The 23,168-nt window shown below is 38.9% G+C and overlaps 1 protein-coding gene across 1 annotated transcript; it reads left to right on the top strand.

The window, feature by feature from the left end:
* Positions 1 to 955: 955 nt before the first annotated feature.
* Positions 956 to 23,023, top strand: MCHR2 (melanin concentrating hormone receptor 2). Its single transcript, XM_032858371.1, has 5 exons — positions 956 to 1,142; positions 9,510 to 9,719; positions 13,993 to 14,187; positions 16,660 to 16,779; positions 22,708 to 23,023. Exons 1-5 carry the CDS (start codon positions 961 to 963, stop codon positions 23,021 to 23,023), a joined length of 1,023 nt encoding a protein of 340 aa, XP_032714262.1. The 5' UTR covers positions 956 to 960.
* The last annotated feature ends 145 nt before the right edge of the window (positions 23,024 to 23,168 follow it).

Genomic DNA, 23,168 nt, shown 5'->3' with positions numbered 1-23,168 from the left:
CTTTTTTAATGTATCCATTTCTTTTATTTATTTATTTATTTATTTATTGAGAGGAAGAGAGAGCTGGGGGTGGGGTGGGTGCAGAGGGAGAAGAAGAAAGAAAATCTTTTTTTTTTAAAGGTTTTATTTATTTATTTGACAGAGATCACAAGTAGGCAGAGAGGCAGGCAGAGAGAGAGGGAGAGGGAAGCAGGCTCCCTGCTGAGCTGAGAGCCCGATGTGGGACTCGATCCCAGGACCCTGAGATCATGACCTGAGCCGAAGGCCCCGGCTTAACCCACTGAGCCACCCAGGTGCCCCAAGAAAGAAAATCTTAAAGAGGCTCCATACCTAGCACAGAGCCCAAGACAGGGCTCGATCTCATGACCTGAGCCAAGATCAAGAGTCAGACAATCCACCAACTGAACCACCCAGTTACCCCTAATGAGCTGACTCTTATTCATCCTTTAAGATAGCCCAGGAATCATCTCAGGAAGTCTTACTGCATTCCATTCCCAAATAATTAGAGTTGGTGTCCCCATGCACTTTACCGTATACAGAGAAGAGATGTTTCAACAGTGTAAGTGTTGCAGGGGTTCTAGTCAACACTAGTAGACACACAGACAAATAAGAACAGATACCAGCTGTAGATGACCAGTACCAGTGTGTACTGAGTAAGTATCAGCAGTGTTCAAAGAATGTATAATAAGGTGTGGTAACATATGCATATTATCACAGTACACTGTTCTGTAACCTGCTGTTTACATATCCCCTTTGAAAATCTGTGAGGCCATTATGGACAGGGAACAGTCATATTCACCTGGAATCTTATGTTGCGTGGGTTATTGGTACAAAGAAAGCCCCGATAAATACTTTTTTCAATTAAGTTAAAGAAATGTTATGTTTGTGGAACTGCTTAAAAAACTCATTAAATAAATCACTTATCCTTTCACAGCTTTAACCACTGGAAGTTCATAAACAATGAATTCACTTCACTCATCCTGTTGGAACACCTCTGCTGAACTTTTGAACAAATCCTGCAATAAAGAGTCTGCTTATCAAACCCTCAGAATTGTGGATACAATCATCCTCCCTTCTATGATTGGGATTATCTGCTCAATGGGGCTGGTTGGCAATGTCCTCATTGTATTCACTATAATAAGGTAAGAGCTTCTATTGCTTTCCATAATTTAGGCACATTCCATACTCACTAAATGAATCCTTTTCCCTCTATAGGATTTTTCTTAATGAAATCGGTTTTGGAAAGATTTGGTTAAGAGCATTAAAGAAGGTTCTACAGATATTTGCATCATGTATTAAGTAACATCTGAGTTGCAAAACTCAAAATTAAAAGACAGAAACAATGCTTCCTGCTGGGTTGGTGAATTTTTAGAGCCATGATTCTCAATCTTAGCCCCATATAGGATTACCTGGGGAGCTTTCAAAAATCCTAATACACAGTTTCATCCTAGACTAATTAATTCAGAATCTCCAGAGCTGGAGCCCAGGCATGGAGTAAAACTACAACACAACCATTTTATTTTCAACTTTCGACCGTAGGAGTTATCCTGTGTACAGCTCAGAGATGGTTATACAGCCAATAAGATGGAATTTCTATATTTATTTTTTTAAAAAACAAAAATTCTGCCCCCCCACCAGTTGGTTGAAGAGATTATTTTGCACTCATTTGAGCAAGAGAGAGACTCCACTTGATCACCCAAAGATTCGGGCAGTCACCAAGGGTGAGCTGTTTCCCTCAGTATAGACCAGCCCCATGTAGGCCAAACTGAGAGCCATCTGCTCCCAACACCTCCTGCCTTTGTTTCACATCTCCCACCTCACTCAGGTAATTCCCTCCAACCTCTCAACCTCTCCACAGCATAAAGCTCAACCTGGAAAATAATAATAGATTTACTTGTTTCCCATGGGTTCAGAGTTAGTGTGCAGAGTCAGTGTGCCCCATCACTGCTTGATATCTTTGCTATCCTGATAATTTTTACATTTACGCTTTACTTGTTTTAATCAACATAAGATCTTAAATGTTATTGCCCTAGTCTCTAATCATGCTTATAATTAAAGAAATCATTAAAGAAAATTTCATCCATGTTTCTATATAAGAAAACACAGTTTAGAGTACCTCCTAGTAGGTGAATATTAACACATAACTACAACAGTCTTTTGTGTGTCATATTATACTTACAAAGCAGAGTTGCAATCTCATTTAATCCTCAAAAGAGCAGTACTATTATTATACCCATTTAGGAAAAGAGACTTAGGAGAGAGAATAACTTGTCCAGCATCACACAGCTAGAACGTGATAGTCCTGGAATTGAACTCAGATCCCATGATTGCAAATCCCAGGCTATTTTCTCCACACTAATAAAAGCAAGCAAATTGGGGTACTTGGGTAGCTCAGTCAGTTAAGCATCTGCCTACCACTCAGGTCATGATCCCAGAGTCCTGGAATAGAACCCCACATTGGGCTCCCTGCTCAGTGGGAGCCTGCTTTTTCCACTGCTCCTCCCTGCCCGCTTTCTCAAATAAATAAATAAAAATCATTTTTAAAAAATCATCAAAACTAGAAAGATGGCTGTATCTACCATGTGGATAAAAGAATCGTCACAGAAGCAATTAAGAACAAGAGCAGCCATCGTGATGGTGATGGAGATGACACTCACCCTCCCTGAGAAAGCTCATAACTGGTCACTTTCCCCAGGTGGTTTCTCATCAACATGCCCACTTTCAAATTTTTATTGTCATTATCTCTGCAGTTAAGTGTAGCATTATGAATGGCATTTTTTACACCATCCATTACTGAAGATTTATTTAATGTATGAGAATTTTACTGTCAATGAATTCAAGGCATTTTGTATTGTATTCTATAAAGTCATTTGTGAACATCAAGCATTTTTTTTTTAATTTTAGGTAGTTAACATATGGTGCAATATTGGTTTCTGGAATATCAAGCATTTTACATTAATTTTTTTTAAGTGCTAGAAGTAGTTCAACACAGTGTGTATTACTAATACCTATTGCAAGCCCAGCACCAAGGGTTATGAAAATACCAAAGAAATGTGGCAGCATCTGACTCTAAAAAGTTCCCATTTAGTGGAAAAGATAAGATTTAAACACATAATCGGGGTGCCTGGGTGGCTCCGTTGTTAAGCGTCTGCCTTCAGCTCAGGTCATGATCCCAGGGTCCTGGGATCCAGCCCCGCATCAGGCTCCCTGCTTGGCAGGAAGTCTGCTTCTCCCTCTCCCACTCTCCCTGCTTGTGTTCCCTCTCTTGCTGTCTCTCTCTCTGTGTCAAATAAATAAATAAAAATCTTTAAAAAAAAAAAGATTTAAGCACATAAAATTTAAAAATAATATAAGACGTTAAGAACAAGCAAGTGGAAAAAAAAAAAAAAAAAAGATGGCTCAAATAATGAGTTCCAGGAAGGAAGATAGAGGTAATCAGATATTCTCAGGAAGGCTCAAGGAGGAAATAATACCAAGTAGAGGGTTAATAGTCAGAAACATGAGAATGTTTCTAGCTCTCTCTTATTTGCCTGTTGCTCCTGCTCACTTCTCCTTCCATCTTTCCCTCATACTTCTTGGTATTTTTGCTGTCCTCTCCTAGAGATACATGTAGCGTACCTCTTGGCCTCACTGGGGAGAAATCGAGTTCTTTGCAGAACTGGTTGCATTTTTTACAGGCAACATTTATATGCAAAGACTCTTCACTGTTAAATTTCAGACACTGTGAAAAGTTGCTGAAGAGGTATATGGGGACAGAGAAAATTCTTGGTTCCCCTCAAATTACACCAATAGATAATGGTCTGATCCTATCTACCCATCTGGAGACAAAGCTGGAAAAAAAGAAGAAATGTGGAGTATGAACTCTTCCAAAAGTCGATACTGAACTGCAATTCCTGGAAACAGATTCTCAGCATAAAACAAATAACCATTTAACTAGAAAAAAGAAAACCTGTGCCATCATACTGACCAATTTATTTGCAATGACTGTAAAAAAATCTGTCCTTTCTTTGTATCATTACCATTTCATAGATAATATGCGAGAAGATATATGTTAACGGAGCATTTAAGATGAATCTTTTAGTCTCACAAAAAACATTTGGAAGCAACTTAATTTTAACTTTCATTACTAGGACTTTAATATTTTTCTTTGCAAATTGCTCTCCAAAAATGTATTCGTCTTTTAAAAGTCATGTGGAAGCAAATTAATTTTAATTTCTTTTTTGGCTTGGAATTAATCTAACACTTTTTTTTTAATTGCTCTCCAAAAATTTTAAGGCAATTTGTTATTAATATTTTCATCATGTCTTGCCGTGATCTTTTACTTGTTGCCTTCTTAACAGATGGGCGGCCTAATTAGAATACTAAAACTACACTAAAAATAAGGAGAAATAGATACATTTAAAGATTTAGGGACTTTCCTATTTATGATGAATATTTATCTCAGAAAATGAATAGAACTAAAATCAGTAAGATCATTAGTGATACTGGGAAGAAAGCAATGAACTAACTCATAACTTTGCACAGGAAAACTAGAAACATGTATGAAAAAAACAGATTTGAGGAAGACAGAGTTTCCAGAATAAGAGGTTCTGTGTGGCTATTTTTAAGAGTAAGAAGCAATTTGTGCATTAGGAAGGTGACTATAAAGTAGTGAGGCCAGATCATTACTAGTCTGTCACACGTTAAATTCACAGCTAGTCAAAAGGAAGCTAGATTAGAAAATGTAGGAGGGAAATTGGGCCAATTATAATATAATCATTTCTCCCTTTTATTCTTCAGAGAGAGACTAGTGAACTTAACCCTATTACATAACTATGTTCCACAGTCTCAGTGGGCCCTGGGAAGCTACTTCCACAAAGGGGAGGATGTTCTTCTCCATCAGTCCCTCACCCCTACCTCCTGAACACATCATTCACCTGTCTACTGACAGACAGCTTCATGCGGGCAAAGACTCTAAGGGATGCCCTTCTTCCTGATAAATAAAAAGTCCTTGTTCCGTCATTCCCTAATCTCAACTCCCTATAAAGTCAACAAATTCACACTAAATCATGAATTACTAAAACACCTTACTTTAAACCCTCCCAATGGTGTCTACATTTTATACAGAGATTACAAGAGGGTCAATGCTTTAATCTGATGGTGGGAGACCAGTTGCTAAGACAGATGGGGAGGGGAAATACTTAGAACAAGACTTCTTCCTTTCTCCAAGCCAGCTTAAATCACAACTACTGGCTCCCTCTGACCCAGCCCTCAGCCATTCTCAGCATATCAGTCATACGTAAGCTCTTGCTGGGATAGACCGTACCCTTGCTGCATACATACCCTATGTTTTAGATACTGCAGAACTTTTCACCTGAAATGGAAAGTTGTTGAGAGAGCCTCCTTGCGACGGTGCACCAAGTGCACCAAGACAACTCTGGAATCTAAAGGGGTTGAATGCTTTGCCCAAGGACACTATGAGGGCATAGAAATGAAAATGGAATTCCCAGGCAGGTTCTCTTTCAACTGTATTACACTATGTATCTAGAGCAAGGCTAACAAATATGTCCCTTGACCCTAAACTCTCCCATCCATGCCAATCATCTCCAATATGAGCACAGGTTTGTCCTGTAAGTAGTGCCTGGGTGAAGACGAAGAATTCTTTCCAGCACAGTGTGCTCCAAAAATCACTACTAATCCATTGGGGTTGGTTGGTTCACAATAGGAATTTAATTCAATTAGAGTTAAAAACCTAACAGGGGCTGGTAAGGAAACCCAGAGATACACAAAAGCAGAAAGCTTCTACTCTGTCCTACCACCATCTCCCACCCCAACACCACTTCCCTTCTCCTGGCCCTGAGCTGGATGGAGAAAAAGAGGCAGGTGGTTTTACGGACCTCAGGAGTCTGGGCTGCCTAGTGGGAGCTACAGCCAGAATGGGGTCTGGGGCCATGGAACCAGGACTACGGGATGAAGGTGGAACCATGGATGGAATGCAGCCACTGCCCAGAGATGCCAACAGTAGAAACAACAAGGAATTGCCCTGGCCTCTCCTCTCCTCCATCTTCCAGTTTCCCCCCAGTAGTGCTTCCTATTGGACAAAAGCAACCAAAAACCGCTTGGCAAGGACACCTAGGAACACAGCTGGAGAAGGTGGGGAATGGATTTGAGAGCAAACTGACCAGCAAAACGGCCTCCTGCGTGTGTGGTGTTATATGTTTCAGCAGTTTTCTTTAATCCATAGCATATATTCTCATTTCTGACTGCAAAATGTAAACACAGTTTTAACAGAAAAAAAATTTTTTTTTAAGATTTTTATTTATTTATTTGACAGACAGAGATCACAAGTAGGCAGAGAGGCTGACAGAGAGAGAAGGAGGGGGAAGCAGGCTCCCTGCTGAGCAGAGAGCCCGATGCGGGGCTAGATCCCAGGACCCTGGATCATGACCTGAGCTGAAGGCAGAGGCTTTAAACTACTGAGCCACCCAGGCGCCCCTTAATAGAAAAATTTTAAAGTCAAAATCAGTCCTATTACTATTACCCAATAGGTAACCACTGTAACCAATTGATATATGATTGCAACATATTTTTTTAAAGATTTTATTATTTATTTATTTGACAGAGAGAGAGATCACAAGTAGACAGAGAGACAGTCAGAGAGAGAGGGGGAAGCAGGCTCCCTGCTGAGCAGAGAGTCCGATGTGGGGCTCTATCCCAGGACCCTGGGATCATGACCCGAGCTGAAAGCAGAGGCTTTAACCCACTGAGCCACCCAGGGGCCCCTGATTGCAACATATTTTTAAACACATGTTGACATACATTATTTAGATGTTACATAAATGTATGCTATATACATAATTAGGAATTTTTTACTGAATCAGTATGTTTCTCTTTTGATTAAATATCCTTGCAAACTGTGATTTATAACAACTATATAATTTATTGCAGGGTAATGAGGAAAACCGTAATTTGTTTTATCATTCTCCAAATTAGTGAACATTAGATATGGCCATGTTAACCATATGGAAAACATGTTAGCTAAAATGATCACACTAGTCTACATTTTTTATTTTAAATGTTTGAGTCATGAAAGACAGAAGTCTAATGAAGCCTGGCAATGGAAAATCTGGAGATAAATTAGACCTAAAAAAAGAATGCAAGTTATATAGGCAGAGATTTTACAATTTCTCTTTATTTGTGTTTTAATTTCTATGCTGTCACTTTGAGTAAAGAAACAGTAATAGACATAATGTGTTATTTTTGTTGCCCTGTTATCTTATGCCCAGATCATCTTTTGCTTCAGAATTCTCCTTTTCTATACAGAATATCATTTAGAAACACTTAATTTTTTTAATTGCCAGTTAATGGCCTGTACTGTCCTCAACAATGGAATTACCATAATTCATTATCAGTAAATGATGGGTCCTGTCTGGAGAAGAGCAAGGGTCGTGAATCTAATTGCTGCAATTAGACCCTAAGCAAGTACTTACCGTTTATATCCCAATTCAAATGGAAATAACATCTGCTTATAGGCTAAGATTTATGGGAGTTTTTGTGGCGTTTTTGCTTTGTTTTTTGTTTTTTGTTTTTTAATGTGGAAATTTTTCTACCTGACCTCTAGGGTCTATCTATCCTCCTTCATCCCTGCCCATCTCCCATTGCCACAGGCCTGGAGAAAACAGAGAGGATGAGAGACCAAGGACAATCCTTGGCTGATCTTCTGGTTGACAACAAGATCTTTTCCTCAAATCTCTTCTCAGTTTGGGTCTTTCTGATATGAGTCACCACCTGCTGGGGACAAGGAATCAACATAATTTATAGTGGCATCGACAGCGCCCAGAGTGTGGTTGCTGAGTCAAGTACTCAACGGCAGTAACTTCCCACACAACATGGACTTGCCAGGGCCTGGGTAAAATAACCTCGCTGACTAATCTCACAGGAGGATTCACTGGCTTAGAAGTAAAATTCACGGGCTGTAGAATTTTCAGCCAATGAATAATAAAGACACACACTAGCCTCCAAGCGAGGAGCAAAGCCCTGAACTAGCAACTGTGACATAACATAACCTTAAGGCTAATTTTTTATGTGCTCTTAAAGTCTTATTTGTCCTCAGTTCAGATGCCACTTCTGCCAAGAAAACTGCTTTCACTGTCCCCAAGGGAGGGACAGAGGCCTGTTTTGTGTGCTCCCTGTGCTTGCTCTAGCTTTCTCTCATCGCCCTGCGGGATCGTGTATCTAGATGTATCTACAGTACAAACTCTTTGATGCTCTGGTTTATAGATTATTTAGCTTTGCTGCCCCAGAGCACAATATTATGCTTGACCTATAATTGGTATTCAATAAAATATTTGTTGAATTAAGGAATAGCATCTCCCAGATAAAGATGTTACCTGTTTATTGTTGTATGTCCCAACTCCTTGAACATAGGGACCAAGTAAATTTTTAATTTAAATTTCTGCTCTTGGGAAATTCTTCTGCCTATGAAGAAGAGTACCATATCTAGGTAGCATTGAAATCACTCCCCTCAGCAGAAGCCATGAGATCATCCTCCCTGTCTCTACCAGTTTACCCTTTTCAGATTTCTTCTCTACATTGTCTGGATTTTGACATCTTAATTTATAGTCTTTGCTAGTGGGTTAAAGTTTCTTAGGATATTTCTAAGTAAAGGCTAAAATTTCTTTAGCAATGACCTGTTAGGATAGACTTCCACTTCAGTGGGGGAAAAAAAAATGCATTATACGATGGAAACCATTTGTTTTCACTGTTCTGCTATCTTTGGTGATAGGCATAAGCAAGGACTTAGGCTTTCTCTGGAGTAAGCTTCAAGTTGGTATAATTTATTGCTATGTAGAAACTACCTCCAAAACTTAGTGGCTTAAAACAATAAACATTTATTATCTCACACCATTTCAAGGGGTGAGAATCCAGAAACAACTTAACTGGGGGGTTCCTGCTTGGAGTCTCTCACCAAGCTGCAATTACACTCCTCTCCAAGGCAACAGGAGCATCTACTTCCAAAGTAGCTCACTCACACACCAGGAAGACTGGTGCTGGCTGTTGACAGCATGTGGACCTCTCCATGTGGACGTCCCCAAAGAGTTGTTTGAGTATCTTCCCAAGATGGCGGCTGGCTACCCCAGAGAAAGTGATCCAAAGGAGAGCAAGGAGGAACCCTATAATGCCTTTATGTTCTATGTCACACATTGTCATTTCCACCAAATTCCATGTGTGAAAAGTGGTTTACTAAGCCCAACCACCCTCAAAGTGACGGAACTAGGTTCCAACTTTCAAAAGCAGTATCAGAGACTTTGTGGCCATATTTTTAAGCTACCAAAGTTAGTTATTAGATATACAGTTCGGAATGTTTAAATATGCACAAGAGTAAGCATTTGTATGTGCATTTGGGTAGGTGTTCCTTTAACTTCTTTTTAAAATTCATTTTGACAATTAACAATTTGCAACAGGTGGCATAAATTGAAGAAGGTGCATACTGTCAATATCAATTCTCAGTTTCCATGCTTTTCTTTCAGGTCCAGGAAAAAAACCATTCCTGACATTTATATATGCAACCTGGCTGTAGCTGATCTGGTTCACATCATTGGAATGCCTTTTCTTATTCATCAATGGGCCCGGGGAGGAGAGTGGGTATTTGGGGGGCCCCTCTGCACCATTATCACGTCGCTGGATACCTGCAACCAGTTTGCCTGTAGCGCCATCATGACTGTGATGAGTGTGGACAGGTAAGTAAAGAAACTTTGAAATAGCTTAACATAATTCAGAAGTGCCTGTTATTTCCCACTGTCATCCCAACTTAAGCAACATTGGTGCTGGTTTGTAACAGCCAAGTTCCTCTTCCTTTGCTAGTTTCACTGGAGGACTTAAAAATCTTCTTTCCAACTTTCATAGAAATATATTTTTTAATGGAAAACTTAAGACAATAAAATCTCCTTTTTGAAAATCATTCTTTTTAACTTTAGTTTTATTTATAATTCACTACAAGATTAAAAAGAAATATCTGGAAATCATGAAAGGTTGGAAGCCAGAATGAGTGCATCGTTCTTGCAATAAGGAAGCTGAGGTCCCAAGAAGTGAGGGGCTTTTCTGAAGGCACTTGGCAAGTCAGTGGCAGAGTTGAGAACTAAAGTAGGTCTCCTCACTCTGCTCAGGGCTCTTTCTGGTATGTTCAATATCTCGCTGGTATGTTCAATATCTCACAGACTCCTGTGATCACCTAGCAGCTTGAAGGAATATGGGGAATAGATCTGGGCTCCTGAATAGCTATAAAGAGATGTTCCAGTACCAGGAAGATAATACTTTACAATTTTTATACCCCTTGTTATGACTGGTTAATGCAAATGCTACCATTTTACATAATTAGAAGTGCATTTGACTGTGACCTGGAATGTACCACAACCATATTCACCAACAATGTAAACTAATGTTATTAAAGGAGACGATAGTGATGGTGGGTACTTGTGAAGCCAGTGAGTGGTGGAGCCCAGTCCAGGACCAAGCTGTCTCTAGAGAGGTCAGGTTGCTAGTAATTACCTCCTTAACTGGCCTCTGTAGGAAGCAGGCAAACTAGGATGTTCCTGCATCATTCAGAAGCTAGGACCTCCAGACTAGGTCTTAGCAGCTTTCTCCAAATAGAAACAAGCCCTAAAGACACAGTATTATGCATAACGGGAATTGTCTCAGAGAACAACCCACATAAAATCTCCATCCATCTTCCCATCTCTACCCCAAGCCAGCACACTTAACCGCCCCACCCCGATCTACTTTATCTTTCTCCCTTGTTGCCAATATATCACATAGTTTAATTTATTTTGTGTGTGCATGTATATGTGTACTGTTTATTGTTCAGCTTCCCCTGCCCCTCAAAAGTAAATTCCACAAAGGCAGGGTCTTTGATCATTAATATTTCCCAAGTATCTGTGTGACAGTGCCTGGCACAGGGGTGCTCAGAAAATATTGATGAATGAATGACTCTCAGTCTTGAGGGCTATGTTAAATTTCCCTGGGTCCATCTGCGACTCCTTCCTCAACTCTGCCTCTTTTACCCTTCCACATGTGCCCTTGGGGTGGAGAAGTGATGAGCAATTTTTCAAATGAATTAACAAAGGAATAGCAAGGTTGAAAGAAATCATTCACTGAGTCATTATTATTCAGACATGAATAATGATGGTGATGTTCAATGTACTTTTTATAACCTGATGCTTTCCTGTAAAAGAATTCTCAAAATATAGAGTGTGCTTCTCAATTTATAATTAACACTGCATTTTTAAAATCAATGTACTGGGTAGGTCTGGTTAGTTCAGCTGATGCCAGCCAAGGCTGAAAGTGTCTTGAGTAAAGGCTGGAGAGCCTGCCAGCATCCCAACACAGGGAGAGGGCTCTGCACAGGGCAGGCCCACAGTAAGAAACTTAAGTACAAGTCTTACCAACTGTAATGCCATTCTCAGAGATAATAAAATTTCTTGAAACCCTAAACCCTGAAAGCAGGAGAGTATTGGTTTTTTCCTTAAAGAAAGGAAATAGTACCTCTTCTGTAAACCTCTTACACAAATAAAGAAAACGGACATTGTCCGCTTTGGAACAGACTAGCTGTACACATTTCCTAAGGCTCACAGGTTCTTTTACGGTGAGTGAATGTGTACATGCGCATGTGTGTCTTATACACCTGAATTTCATTTCTTTTTAAATCTAGTGGACACACTATGCTAAAATTTTACTTCAGAATTAAGACGCTAAGACCCTTATCCTTCTCTCTGCCCTCACTGGATTATATGACCAGAGAAAAATGAAGTTTCTATAAAACTGAACATTTTCCTCTTCAGCATTTCTTCGAGTTCCAACTGTACTACATGCATAAAACTTCAAAATATCTGCAATTTTGTAAAAAGAAATGTACTTCTCTTTGCAAGGCCATAACCATGTCAGTGCCATCAGCAAGCCTTATGGGTTATACATTAAGTCGTTTTAATTGTGAATTCAATAGAGCCCAAGTTTCAAGTGTTTCTGATCATTTTCATCCGTCTTTCTCTGGTAAGTAATATCTACATGTATGTGTAGTGTTTCAAAAGTGGGTGCCTACCTCCAAATCAATACCAAAAAAGTTCTGTAAACATCCAAAATATTAAAAACATATACCTCCAAAAGAAAGCTGCCTAGACTACTTTTGTAAATAAATTCTCTAGAACTTCAAAAGGCAGTAAGCAGAAGCCAAATCCCCTATTCATTTATTCACTCATTCAGCAAATATTTGAGTATGACTATAGGCCAGGACCTATGCTGGATATAGGAGATACAGCAGCATTAAACTAACAGTCAAGGTTTCTTCCTTCATGGGGCTTCCACTCCTGAGATGTAGACAGACATTAAGTGAAGAGTCACATAGGTGAATCTGTATTTCCACACAATGATAGGTACTAGGAAGGGAAAGGAGAGTTCCCCTACAATCTGCATATATAGTCATGGGCCCTTGTATAGAGTGAGTGGTTAGGCTTCTCTGAGACACAGACTGTTACATAGAGACTCAAAGGAAGAGCCAGAGCAATCAGAGGGAGCCAGGCAGGTAGGACAGCATGCACCTGGCCCTGAAAGGGAAGAGAGCTTGAAGGCAGGCCAGGGAGCGACTGACACAAGCTACAGCCTGAGGGACAGGCAGTACCAGGTGAAGAAAGTCTTTGCAAGCAATGGTAAGAATTCTGAATTTTATCTGAAAGGCAATGGAAAACCAGGGAGGGGTTTTCAGCTGGAGGAAGGAAGGTGTTGGGGTGAGGATACAATCAGAGAAGATTCCCTAATCTATTGATGCAGTGACTCCATCACCCTTTAATCCCAGACAGAATGATGGCTGGGCATCTGTACAATCACTGCTTCATTCCCTTCCCCAGCAAGGGGATGGGGGGAGGAGTACTTCTTTCCTTAGCCACAGGTAATGAAGGTACCGTGTGCAGAAGGAGGAGTGGCTAAGGTACCATGGGCCACAAGAGTCTCCCTTCATGCCAAAGGGTCCCTTAACTAAGTATCCCTTAGAAAGTCCTGCCTTTTATGCAAAATTGAAAGAACAGGGGGAAAGAATTTTTTTTTATTTTTATAAATCTTCCTTAAGTAGCTCTACAAACATTAAATGACCATCAAAACATATTTTACATTAATGTAATGTCTACAATTACTGCCTTCCAACACCAGCACCTCCAGCAGAAGTGCACGTTCACAAACACTCTTCCTTCTGGGTCTAGCCTCTTTAGTTTTCAGTTGGGTCTGAAAAATTCTTCTTGGATTTCCTAGAGAACCAAATATATATGGTATGTCAGGACTTCACGTTTAATTCATGATTATCCTTCTTTTCTGAATCAGAAATGCAAAAAAAAGAGAGAAGAAAGAAAACCCCTTTCCCTACGAAATTAGCCCACATCCCCTCTCTGGGCTCCAGCCTAAGTTCCTTGAGGCATTTGCATTGTCTGCACTAGTCACGTTTGTGTATCCTAACTGTGATTTCTGTGAACTGAACCTCCAGGAGCCTGGGGCCCCTACTGGAAAGCCATCTGGGCAAAATGTCTGTCCCAGTGGGCCAGAGCCTCATCCCGCCAACAGATTCTCCTACCAGCCAGAGCACTTGCCTCCTTCCTGCCTCCGCGTCAGTAAAAGGGGCCTCTCCCTCCTGGAGGAAACCCCCACTCAGAGACAAAGTTTTCCAGAGCCTAGCCTGCATGGGAAGCACCTTTGTAGAGAGAAAGTTTGCACAGGGCTAAATTTCACCATTATCAGTGTGTTCGTGGAAACGACAGCTATTTCAGTGAGTGGTTTATTCAGACTTGCGGGGTCAGGAGTTGTTTTCTCTACAGGTACCAGCCAGCTCTTAAAAAATATAACTTTCTTCTACCCTGATAGAGGTGTGCTTCAGGGAGGATAATAATACTAATAATTTACTCTTGTCATGAACCTTTCATCCTTGGAGCTCAGTGCTTTTATTGATTGTTCCTAAACCCTTCTTAACGGGCTTTGCAGGTACTTGGCTCTGGTCCAACCATTTCGACTTACAAGTTGGAGAACGAGATACAAGACCATCCGCATCAATTTGGGACTTTGGGCAGCTTCCTTCATTCTGGCGTTGCCTGTCTGGGTCTACTCGAAGGTCATCAAATTTAAAGATGGCGTGGAGAGTTGTGCTTTTGATTTAACATCCCCCGACGATGTACTCCGGTAGGTTGTTAAAACTTAAGAAAAATAGAGTTGAATTAAGTTGTGGAGTGCTTCATCCTCCTTGTCAACGTGTGAGCAGTCATGCAGAGTGTCCTTGGGGACCCTCCAAGGGGCAGTCTCCCCGCTTACTTTTCTGCTTTCCGTAATCAGGTTGGTAGTTTGATTTTAAGGGGAGGGTAACCTTTAGAAAAAGATTTGGAATTTAATTATGTAGCTTCAGTGGACAAAAATATATTTAAATATGGATTTTAAAGGTCCATGGCAACCAGGTACAACAGAAACACAAAAATCAAGGCAGAGGCAAAATTTCCAAAAGGGTCTAGGAGTTACTAAGACTCAGACCTTATCGGAATGCCACTGGAGTTTGGTTGAATGGTGTTCCTCCCAAAAAGATATACTCAAGTCCTAATTCTCAGGACCTGTGAATGTGACCTTATTTAGAAATAGGGTCTTTGCAGATATCATTAAATTAAATGAAGTCATGCTGGATTAGAGCCAGGCCCAAATCCAGGGATTTGTGTCCTCCTGAGAAGTGAGATTTGAAGAGACTCACAGAGGAGAAAGCTTGTGGATACTGAGGCAGAAACTGGGGTGATGCAGCTACAGGTGAAATAACACCAAGGTCTGCCCAAAACTATCAAAGGCGAGGGGAAAAGCATGGAACCGATTCTCCCTCAGAGCTTCCAAAAGGAGCCAGCCCTGCCAACACCTTAGTTTCAGACTTTGGTCACCATAATGGACACAATAAATTTCTGTTATTTCAAGCCATCCGGCTTGTGGAAATTTGTTACAGCAGCACTCAGCAGCTAACATAGCAGCCAACACAGGGACTTCTCACATTTTAATTTGAAAAGAAAAATTAAATGAAAAATTTTATTTGAAATTTTGAACACAGCTTTGGAGTCTATAACTAAAATTTTCTGGTGGCCTACTAAGTGCCACGTATTCTGTTAGGTGCTTTTTGCATATATTATCTCAAGTCATTCTGGAGGATTCCTTTTTCCCATACACCACTTGTTGAATAGATGAGTGATTTTTGCATCATGTAGTTATAGCCTGAGAGAGATGGTGGTAGAGGCCCTTGCAAGGCTGCAAATCCAGTAATGAAAATCTGCAGAGGACTGCAACATCAGTAGGATTTATTGTTTATTCATTATTTCCCCCACCAGCACTGGCTGCACTTACAGGTAAAAGCCGTCTACCAATCTAAAGGGAAATGATATTTAATCACCAGTGGCTGATACATTAATATGGACCCCAACATATCTAAAAAAGAGGAGCTCAACCTGAGATGACTGTATGACTTCAGCCTTTGCCAAAGAAGTAACAATGATTCACAGTTTTGTACCAGAACCTGCTTCTGTTATTTTTGGTTGGTTATCATAAAGGATATTCTGAAATTCTAGCCTCTGTTGATCCTCCTAGAGTTAAGTTCTTATGGGGAACTGAGACTGGAACCACTGTGCGGCTTTCAGAGTCCCTCGGGTCCCAGGTGGTTTCTCTCCCTGTCACCCTGTCCACACCCACCCAACGTGGGCTGCCTGCTTCCACAATGCCATGCTTCTTCCCAGAAAGGACACCTGGCATCTGTACAGAAATGGAGTTGGCCTACCTGAAAATTTCCCCTGAGGGAGCATGGAGAAAAAGACTGGCTTATTTCACAATAGGCCCTTTGAGAGGCCATCTGGAGCCTTGATTACAAGCATGGGTTGTGCAGCTCAACTGTCTGTGTTCATCCTACCCAGATGCTCGTTACTAACTAGCTGGATAACCTTGGGCAAGCCACTTCACACCACTGTGCCTTAGTTTGTTCCTCAGTAACAGAATACTAATGGCAATTGTACTCATGGGGTTGCCGAGATTCAATGGTTTAAAGTATGTAAAGTACTCATATCCGTGCCTACTCTATAATAAATGCTACGTGCTGTTCATTATTCTTGTTAACAACACTAAAAGATCATGGTAATACATATTCTCTCCTGTTCATACTCTGTAGCCTGGGGCTTGGCCAGAAAAGAGATAAGCACTTTTGCTAGAAGACAATGGAAAGAAAGAGCTTTTTTTTTTTTCTTTCAAGATTTTAAATTCAACTTAGCTAACATATAATGTAATATTAGTTTCAGGACTAGAATTTAATGATTCATCATTTGCATAATAACACCCAGTGCTCATTCCATCAAGCGCCCTCCTTAATGCCCATCCCCCAGTTACCCCATCTCCCCCACCCCCTCCCCTCCAGTGAACCTGTTTGTTCTCTATAGTTAAGAGTCTCTTATGGTTTACCCCCCCTCTATGTTTTTATCTTATTTTATTTTTTTCTATGTAAAAGCAACAAAAATCCTTAACTTTTCCCCAAGGACTTTTATCTTAAGCCCCCAAAAATTAGAGAATCATGCCTCATAAACTATAAAAGTTCCTGGCATTGGGAATATGACAGTTATGTCTTCTCTCTTTCTCTCTCTCATTTTACAGGTATACACTTTATTTGACGATAACAACTTTTTTTTTTCCTTTGCCTTTGATTTTGGTGTGCTATATTTTAATTTTATGCTATACTTGGGAGATGTATCAACAGAATAAGGATGCCAGATGGTAAGTGTTTACCCTATTTTGCTTTACTTGTTGAAAGAACAATTCAGAGATCCTAAGATATCTACAACTGAAATTTAAACAACAATCACTTGAAACATACATTTAGACGTATGGGCATTAATGTCTACATGAGCGATTTCTGAAAACAGGACAAGTTCTGAAGCAGCTATTTGAGGATTTCTCAGTGATAAATGTTGCAATCACTGATGTAATGGTTTCATAAAAATGTAAAACAGAACTCAAGATGCTATTTAAAGAGTATCTTTATGTTTGTCATCAACGTTATTTAAATGTTTTATTTGTACACTTTGCAGAGTTGTGTACATATGTGAATATCTTAGATGCCATGTATAACTTTCTAACTTCTATGTTTTAAATTTTTAATTTGGAGGATAGGGGTCTCATTAACATGTGAATACTTAGGATAAGATTAATTAGTAAAGCCAAAGACAATAGACTTGGGAAGAAACGTTAAAGATATTTGTCTATAAAACCCTATGAATAAATCTAAATAATTTTCTAGGGGGCCCTGGGTGGCTCAGTCCATTAAGCATCTGACTCTTGACTTTGGCTCAGCTCATGGTCTCAGGGTCCTGAGATAGAGCCCTGCCTGGGCTCCATGCTCACTGAGCGGTAGGGGTTTGGGGACGGTCTGCTAAGTATTCTCTCTCCATCCCTCTCCCTCTGCCCCTCCCTCCCATGCACACGTGCTCTCTCTTTCTCTAAAAATAAACAAACAAATCTTTTTAAAAAATTATTTTCTACTTGAGATTATCTATACCAAGTTGTTCAAGTGAGTCAGTGAATATATAACATGTTGGGTTTTAAAAATATTATTAAAATTTGTCCTTAGACTGGACTACTGTATTTATTTTGGACAGACAATATCACTAGATTTCCCACACATAACTTCCTCTTAATTAATCCCCTCTTAATCCCCTTCACGTATTTTAACCTTCCCTCCACCCACATCCCTCTGCCAACCAGTTTCTTTTCTAGTTTTAGTCTATTTTTTGTCTCTCTCACTCTTTTTTTTTTTGCTTTTCATTTGTTTAGTTTCTTCTATGTATGAGTGAAATCATATGGTATTTGTCTTTCTCTGGCTAACTTAGTTCCTTCAGCATTATACTCTCTAGCTCAACCCATGTTGTTGCAAATGACAAAATTTTATTCTTTTTTATGGCTAAGTAATATTCCATTATATGTATATCACACATTCTTTATCTATGTTTATTGATGGACACTGTAGTTGCTTCCATATCTTGGCTATTATAAATAATGCTGCAATAAACACAGAGTTACATGAATCTTTTTCAAATTAGTGTTTTTGTATTTTGGGGGTAATTACCCAGTGGTACATTACTGGATCATATGGTAATTCTATTATGGTATGTCATTGCAAATACCTTCTCTCATTTAGTAGGTGGTCCTTTTGTTTTGTTGATAATTTCTTTTGATGTGAAGAAGCTTTTTATTTTGATATAGTCCCAATAGTTTATTTTTGCTTTTGTTTCCCTTGCCTCAGAAGACCTAGATAGAAAAATCTTGCCATGGCTGATGTTAGAGAAATTACTGCCTGTGCTCTCTTCTGGGACTTTTGTGGTGTCAGATCTCACATTTAGGTCCTTAATCCATTTTGAGTTTATTTTTATTCATGGTGTGATAAAGTGGCCCAGTTTCATTCTTTTGCATGTAGTTGTCCAGTTTCCCAACACCATTTGTTGAAGAGAATGTCTTTTTCCCATAGCACATTCTTGCCTCTTTTGCCAAAGATTAATTGACTATATATATAATTGCGGGTTTATTTTTGCACATCCCAGGGATAATCCTGCTTAATTGTGGTGAATGATTTTAATGTATTGTTGGATTCAGTTTGCTAATATTTTGTTGAAGATTTTTGCATCTGTGTTCATCATAGATATTGACCTATAGTTCTTTTTTTGTAGTGTCTCTATCTGGTTTTGGTATCAGGGTCATGCTGACCTCAAACAATGAATCAGTAAGCTTTCCTTCCTCTTCTATTTTTGGAATAGGTTGAGAACAGGTATTAACTCTTCTTTAAATGTTTGGCACAATTCACCTGTGAAGCCCTCTGATCTGGATGTTTGTTCGCTGGGAGTTTTTTGATACTAATTCATTGCTGATAATCAGTCCATTTCAAATTTTCTGTTTCTTCCTGATTAAGTTTTGGGAAATTATATGTTCCTTGGAATTTATTCATTTCTTTCAGGTTGTCTAATTTGTTGGTATATAATTTTTCATAATATTTTCTTATTATCTTTTCCATTTCTGTAATGTTGGTTGTTTTTTTTTTCTCTTTCTGATTTTATTTGAGCCCCCTTTTTTTTTTAAATGAGTTTAGCTAATGTTTTATCAATTTTGTTTATCTCCTCACAGAACCATTTCTTGGTTTCATTGATCTGTTCTATTACGGGTTTGTTTGTTTGTTTGTTTCTGTTTCATTTGTTCTGCTATATTATTTACTATTTATTTCCTTCTACTGATTTGGGGTTTTGTTTGTTCTTGTTCTAGCTCTTTTATATATAAGAGTAGGATGTTTATTTGAGATTTTTCTTGCTTTTTGAGGTATGCCTGTATTGTTATAAACTTCCCTCATAGAACAGCTTTTGGTGCATCCCAAGGATTTGGGACCATTTTGTTATCATTTTCATTTGTGTCCATTTTTAAATTTCCTCTTTGATTTCTTGATTGACCCATTTATCATTTAGTAGCATGTTATTAAATGTCTACATATTTGTGTTCTTTCCAGATTTTTTTCTTGTGGTTGATTTCTAGTTTCATAGCATATGGTCAGAAAAACATATATGATACGACTTTGATCTTCTTTAATTTGTTAAGACTTGTTTTGTGGCCCAACATGTGATCTATTTTGGAGAATGTTCCATGTGCACTTGAAAGAAAGTGTATTCCACTCTTCAAATGAAATGTTGTGAATATATCTCGTGGATCTATCTGGTCCAATGTGGCATTCAAAGCCACCATTTCCCTGTTGATTTTCTATCTGATCTATCCATTGATACAAGTGGAGTATTAAAATCTCCTACTATTAGTATATTAGTTCATTTTTGTTTATAGCTGCTTTATGTATTTGGGTGTTCCATATTGTTTCCATAAATATTTACAATTATTATATGTTCTTGTTGGATTGTTCCCTTTATGACTATGTAGTATCTATCCTTTGTCTCTTGTACAGTCTTTTTTTTTTTAAGTCTATTTTGTCCAATATAAGTAATGCTACCCCAGCTTTTTTTTTTTTTAACCTCCATTTGCATGATGAATGTTTTCTATCCCTTCACTTTCAAACTGCATGTGTCTTTAGGAATGAAATGAGTCTCTGGTATGCAACAAATAGATGGGTCTTACATGTTTATCCATTCTGTCACCCTATCTTTGATTGGAGCATTTAGTCCATTTACATTAAAATTAATTATTGATAGGTATACATTGTCATTTTTAAAATTATTTTATGGTTGTTTTTGTAGTTCTTTTTTTTTTTTCTCTCTCTCTTACCCTCTTCTCTCATGGTTTGATTGCTTTCTTTGGTGATATACCTGGATTCCTTTCTCTTTATATTGTGCCAATCTATTACTGGTTTTTGATTTGTGGTTATAATTAGGTTATATATGACATTTTATGCATATACTAGTCTGTGGTCTCTTAAGTTTGAACCCTAGATCTAAAAGCACTAAATTTTTACTTCCCTCCTCTCAATATCTTAGGTATATGGTATTATACTTTACATCCTTTTATCTTATGAATCCCTAGGCTGATTTTTATAGATGTACCTATTTTTGCTGCTTTCGTGCTTTCTGCTTTTCTTACTCCTGCTTATGGTCTTTCCTCTTCACTTAAAGAATTCCCTTTAATATTTCTTCTGAGGTTGGTTTAGAGGTGATGAATTTCTTTAACTTTTACTTGTCTGGGGAACTCTTTATCTCTCCTTCTATTCTGAATGATAGCCTTGCTGAATAGAGCATTCTTGGTTGCAGGGTTTTTTTTCTTTCAGCACTTTGAAAATATCATGCCACTCCCTTATTGCCTGCAAAATCAATTGAAAGCCTTATGGAGTTTCCCTTATTTGTAAATGCTTTCTTTTCTCTTGCTGCTTTTAAAATTCTTTATCACTGTTTCTTGTCACTCTATTATGTGTCTTGCTACGGATCTCCTTAGGTTGGTATTATTGGGAACTCTCTGTGCCTCCTAGATCTAGGGGTCTTTTTCCTTCCTCCAATTAGGAAAGTTTTCAGCTATTATTTCTTCAAATAAATTTTCTGCCCCCTTTTCTCTCTCTTCTCTTTCTGGAATCCTTATGATGCAAATATTATTATGCTTGATTGTATTGCTGAGTTCCCTTAATCTATTCTCATTTTTTAATTTTTTCTTTTCTCTCCTGTTCAGCTTGATTGCTTTCCATTATTCCATCTTCTAGGTCACTGATCCATTCTTCTGTTTCCTCTATTATACTATTTTATGCTCACTTTGCCAGCACACATACCTCTAATCTACTATTAATTTTCTCTAGTGTATTTTTACTCTCAGTAATTTCTCCAGTCCACTGAGTATCTTTATGACCATTACTTTAAATTCCCTAACATTCCCTAACAGGCATTTTGCTTATCTCCATTTCATTTGGCTCTCTTTCTGTGCCTTTGTCCTGTTCTTTCCTTTGAGGCCCATTCCTCTGATTCTCATCTTATCTAACTTTTTGTCTGTTTCTATGTGTTAGGAATATCAACTACATCTTCTGCTCTTGAAAGCAGTGGCCTTATAAAGAAGAGGTCCTTTAGTGCCCTGCAGTGCAATGTTCTCTGTTCACCAGAACCTGACACTTCAGGGGTCTCTCTCATACGTGTTGCATGCCCCTTACTATTACAGCTGAACTGCATTTCCTTTTAGTCCAGTCATCAGTAATGACTCTCTTTGCCTGCTGTGGGCTAGGTTTTATTTCTGTGTTGTTAATGGATCAGTATGAGGCTGCCTTGGGCTTAAGTTGGGTCAAACCAGGCATCTGCCAGAGTTTTGGTCACACTGAACTGTAAGGCACTCTCCCTGAGTTGTCCCCTGAGAAGCTTTCATTGATGGTCAATGCACAGCACTTTTATCAGAAATGCAAAGAGCATAACTCATACTGTCCAGTTATCCCTCAAAACGGAAGAAGTTAGAGGAATGATGGTGCCTACTATGATAAACTACAGAGGAATCATTACCTTACAACAACTTTCAGTTGCTGTGCTTTTTTTATATTATTCCCCAGGCTTATTCATCTGCTTCAACTATGTCCCTGGAACATTTCTATTAAATGCCTAAATATAATATAACATGATAAAACTTGGGAATTTTGAAATATTTTTTATTTTGGAATCATTTTAAATTAATAGAAAAGTGGCATAAACAGTAGCAAGAGTTCCCATATATGCCTCACTTCATTTCTCCATTAATATTCTACCTTACTATGATGCATTTGTCAGAGCAAAGAATATTGCATTAGGACATTACTACTAACTAAACTCTATCCCTTATTGGATTTTTCCAGTTTTTCCATTAAAGTCCTTTTTCTGGTCTAGGAGTCAATGCAGAATACCATATTGCATTTGGTTGTCATATCTCCCCAGTCTCCTCTGGTCTATGACAGTTTCCTAATTTTTCCTTATTTTTCATGACCTCAAGGGTATTAAGGAGTACTGGTCAAGTATCTCATAGAATCTTCCCAATCTGGATTTGTCTGATATTGTATCACAGTTAGACTGTAGATCTGTGTTTTGGGGCAAAATCTGTTCTTCTCATCACAACATATCCAGGAGCACATGGTAACTGCATTACATCTCTGTTGATAAAAGTTCTAAGAAATCATTGCCCACAATTTCTATGGTTGTTTATATTCTGTCTATCCTAATGTTTCCTTTGTAGTTACAACTCCAGTGTTCCAAAAGAGAGAGTGATGAAGCTGACAAAGATGGTGCTGGTGTTGGTGGCAGTCTTTATCCTGAGTGCTGCCCCCTACCATGTGATACAACTGGTGAATTTACAGATGGAGCAGCCCACACTGGCCTTCCATGTAGGCTATTATCTCTCCATCTGTTTCAGCTATGCCAGCAGCAGCATTAATCCTTTCCTCTACATCATGCTGAGTGGAAATTTCCGAAAACGCCTGCCTCAAGTGCAAAGAAGAGTGACTGAGAGGGAAATCAACAATATAGAAAATACCTTGAAATCAAGCTTTTAGGAAAGTATATGGATCATCAAAAGTCTAGATAGATTTGCCTATGTTATTGGTATTATTAGAAAGGGCAGGTGAAGCAGTATGTTTGTGTCCATCCTTCCTGTGCACTTGTGACTCTTAGGAGCATGGAATGGACAAGTAACCATTC

Source organism: Lontra canadensis, unplaced genomic scaffold (genome assembly GCF_010015895.1).
Source record: "Lontra canadensis isolate GAN:19392208 unplaced genomic scaffold, GSC_riverotter_1.0 scaffold14, whole genome shotgun sequence".
Lineage (NCBI taxonomy): Eukaryota > Metazoa > Chordata > Mammalia > Carnivora > Mustelidae > Lontra > Lontra canadensis.
This window is presented reverse-complemented; position numbering and strand designations above follow the sequence as displayed.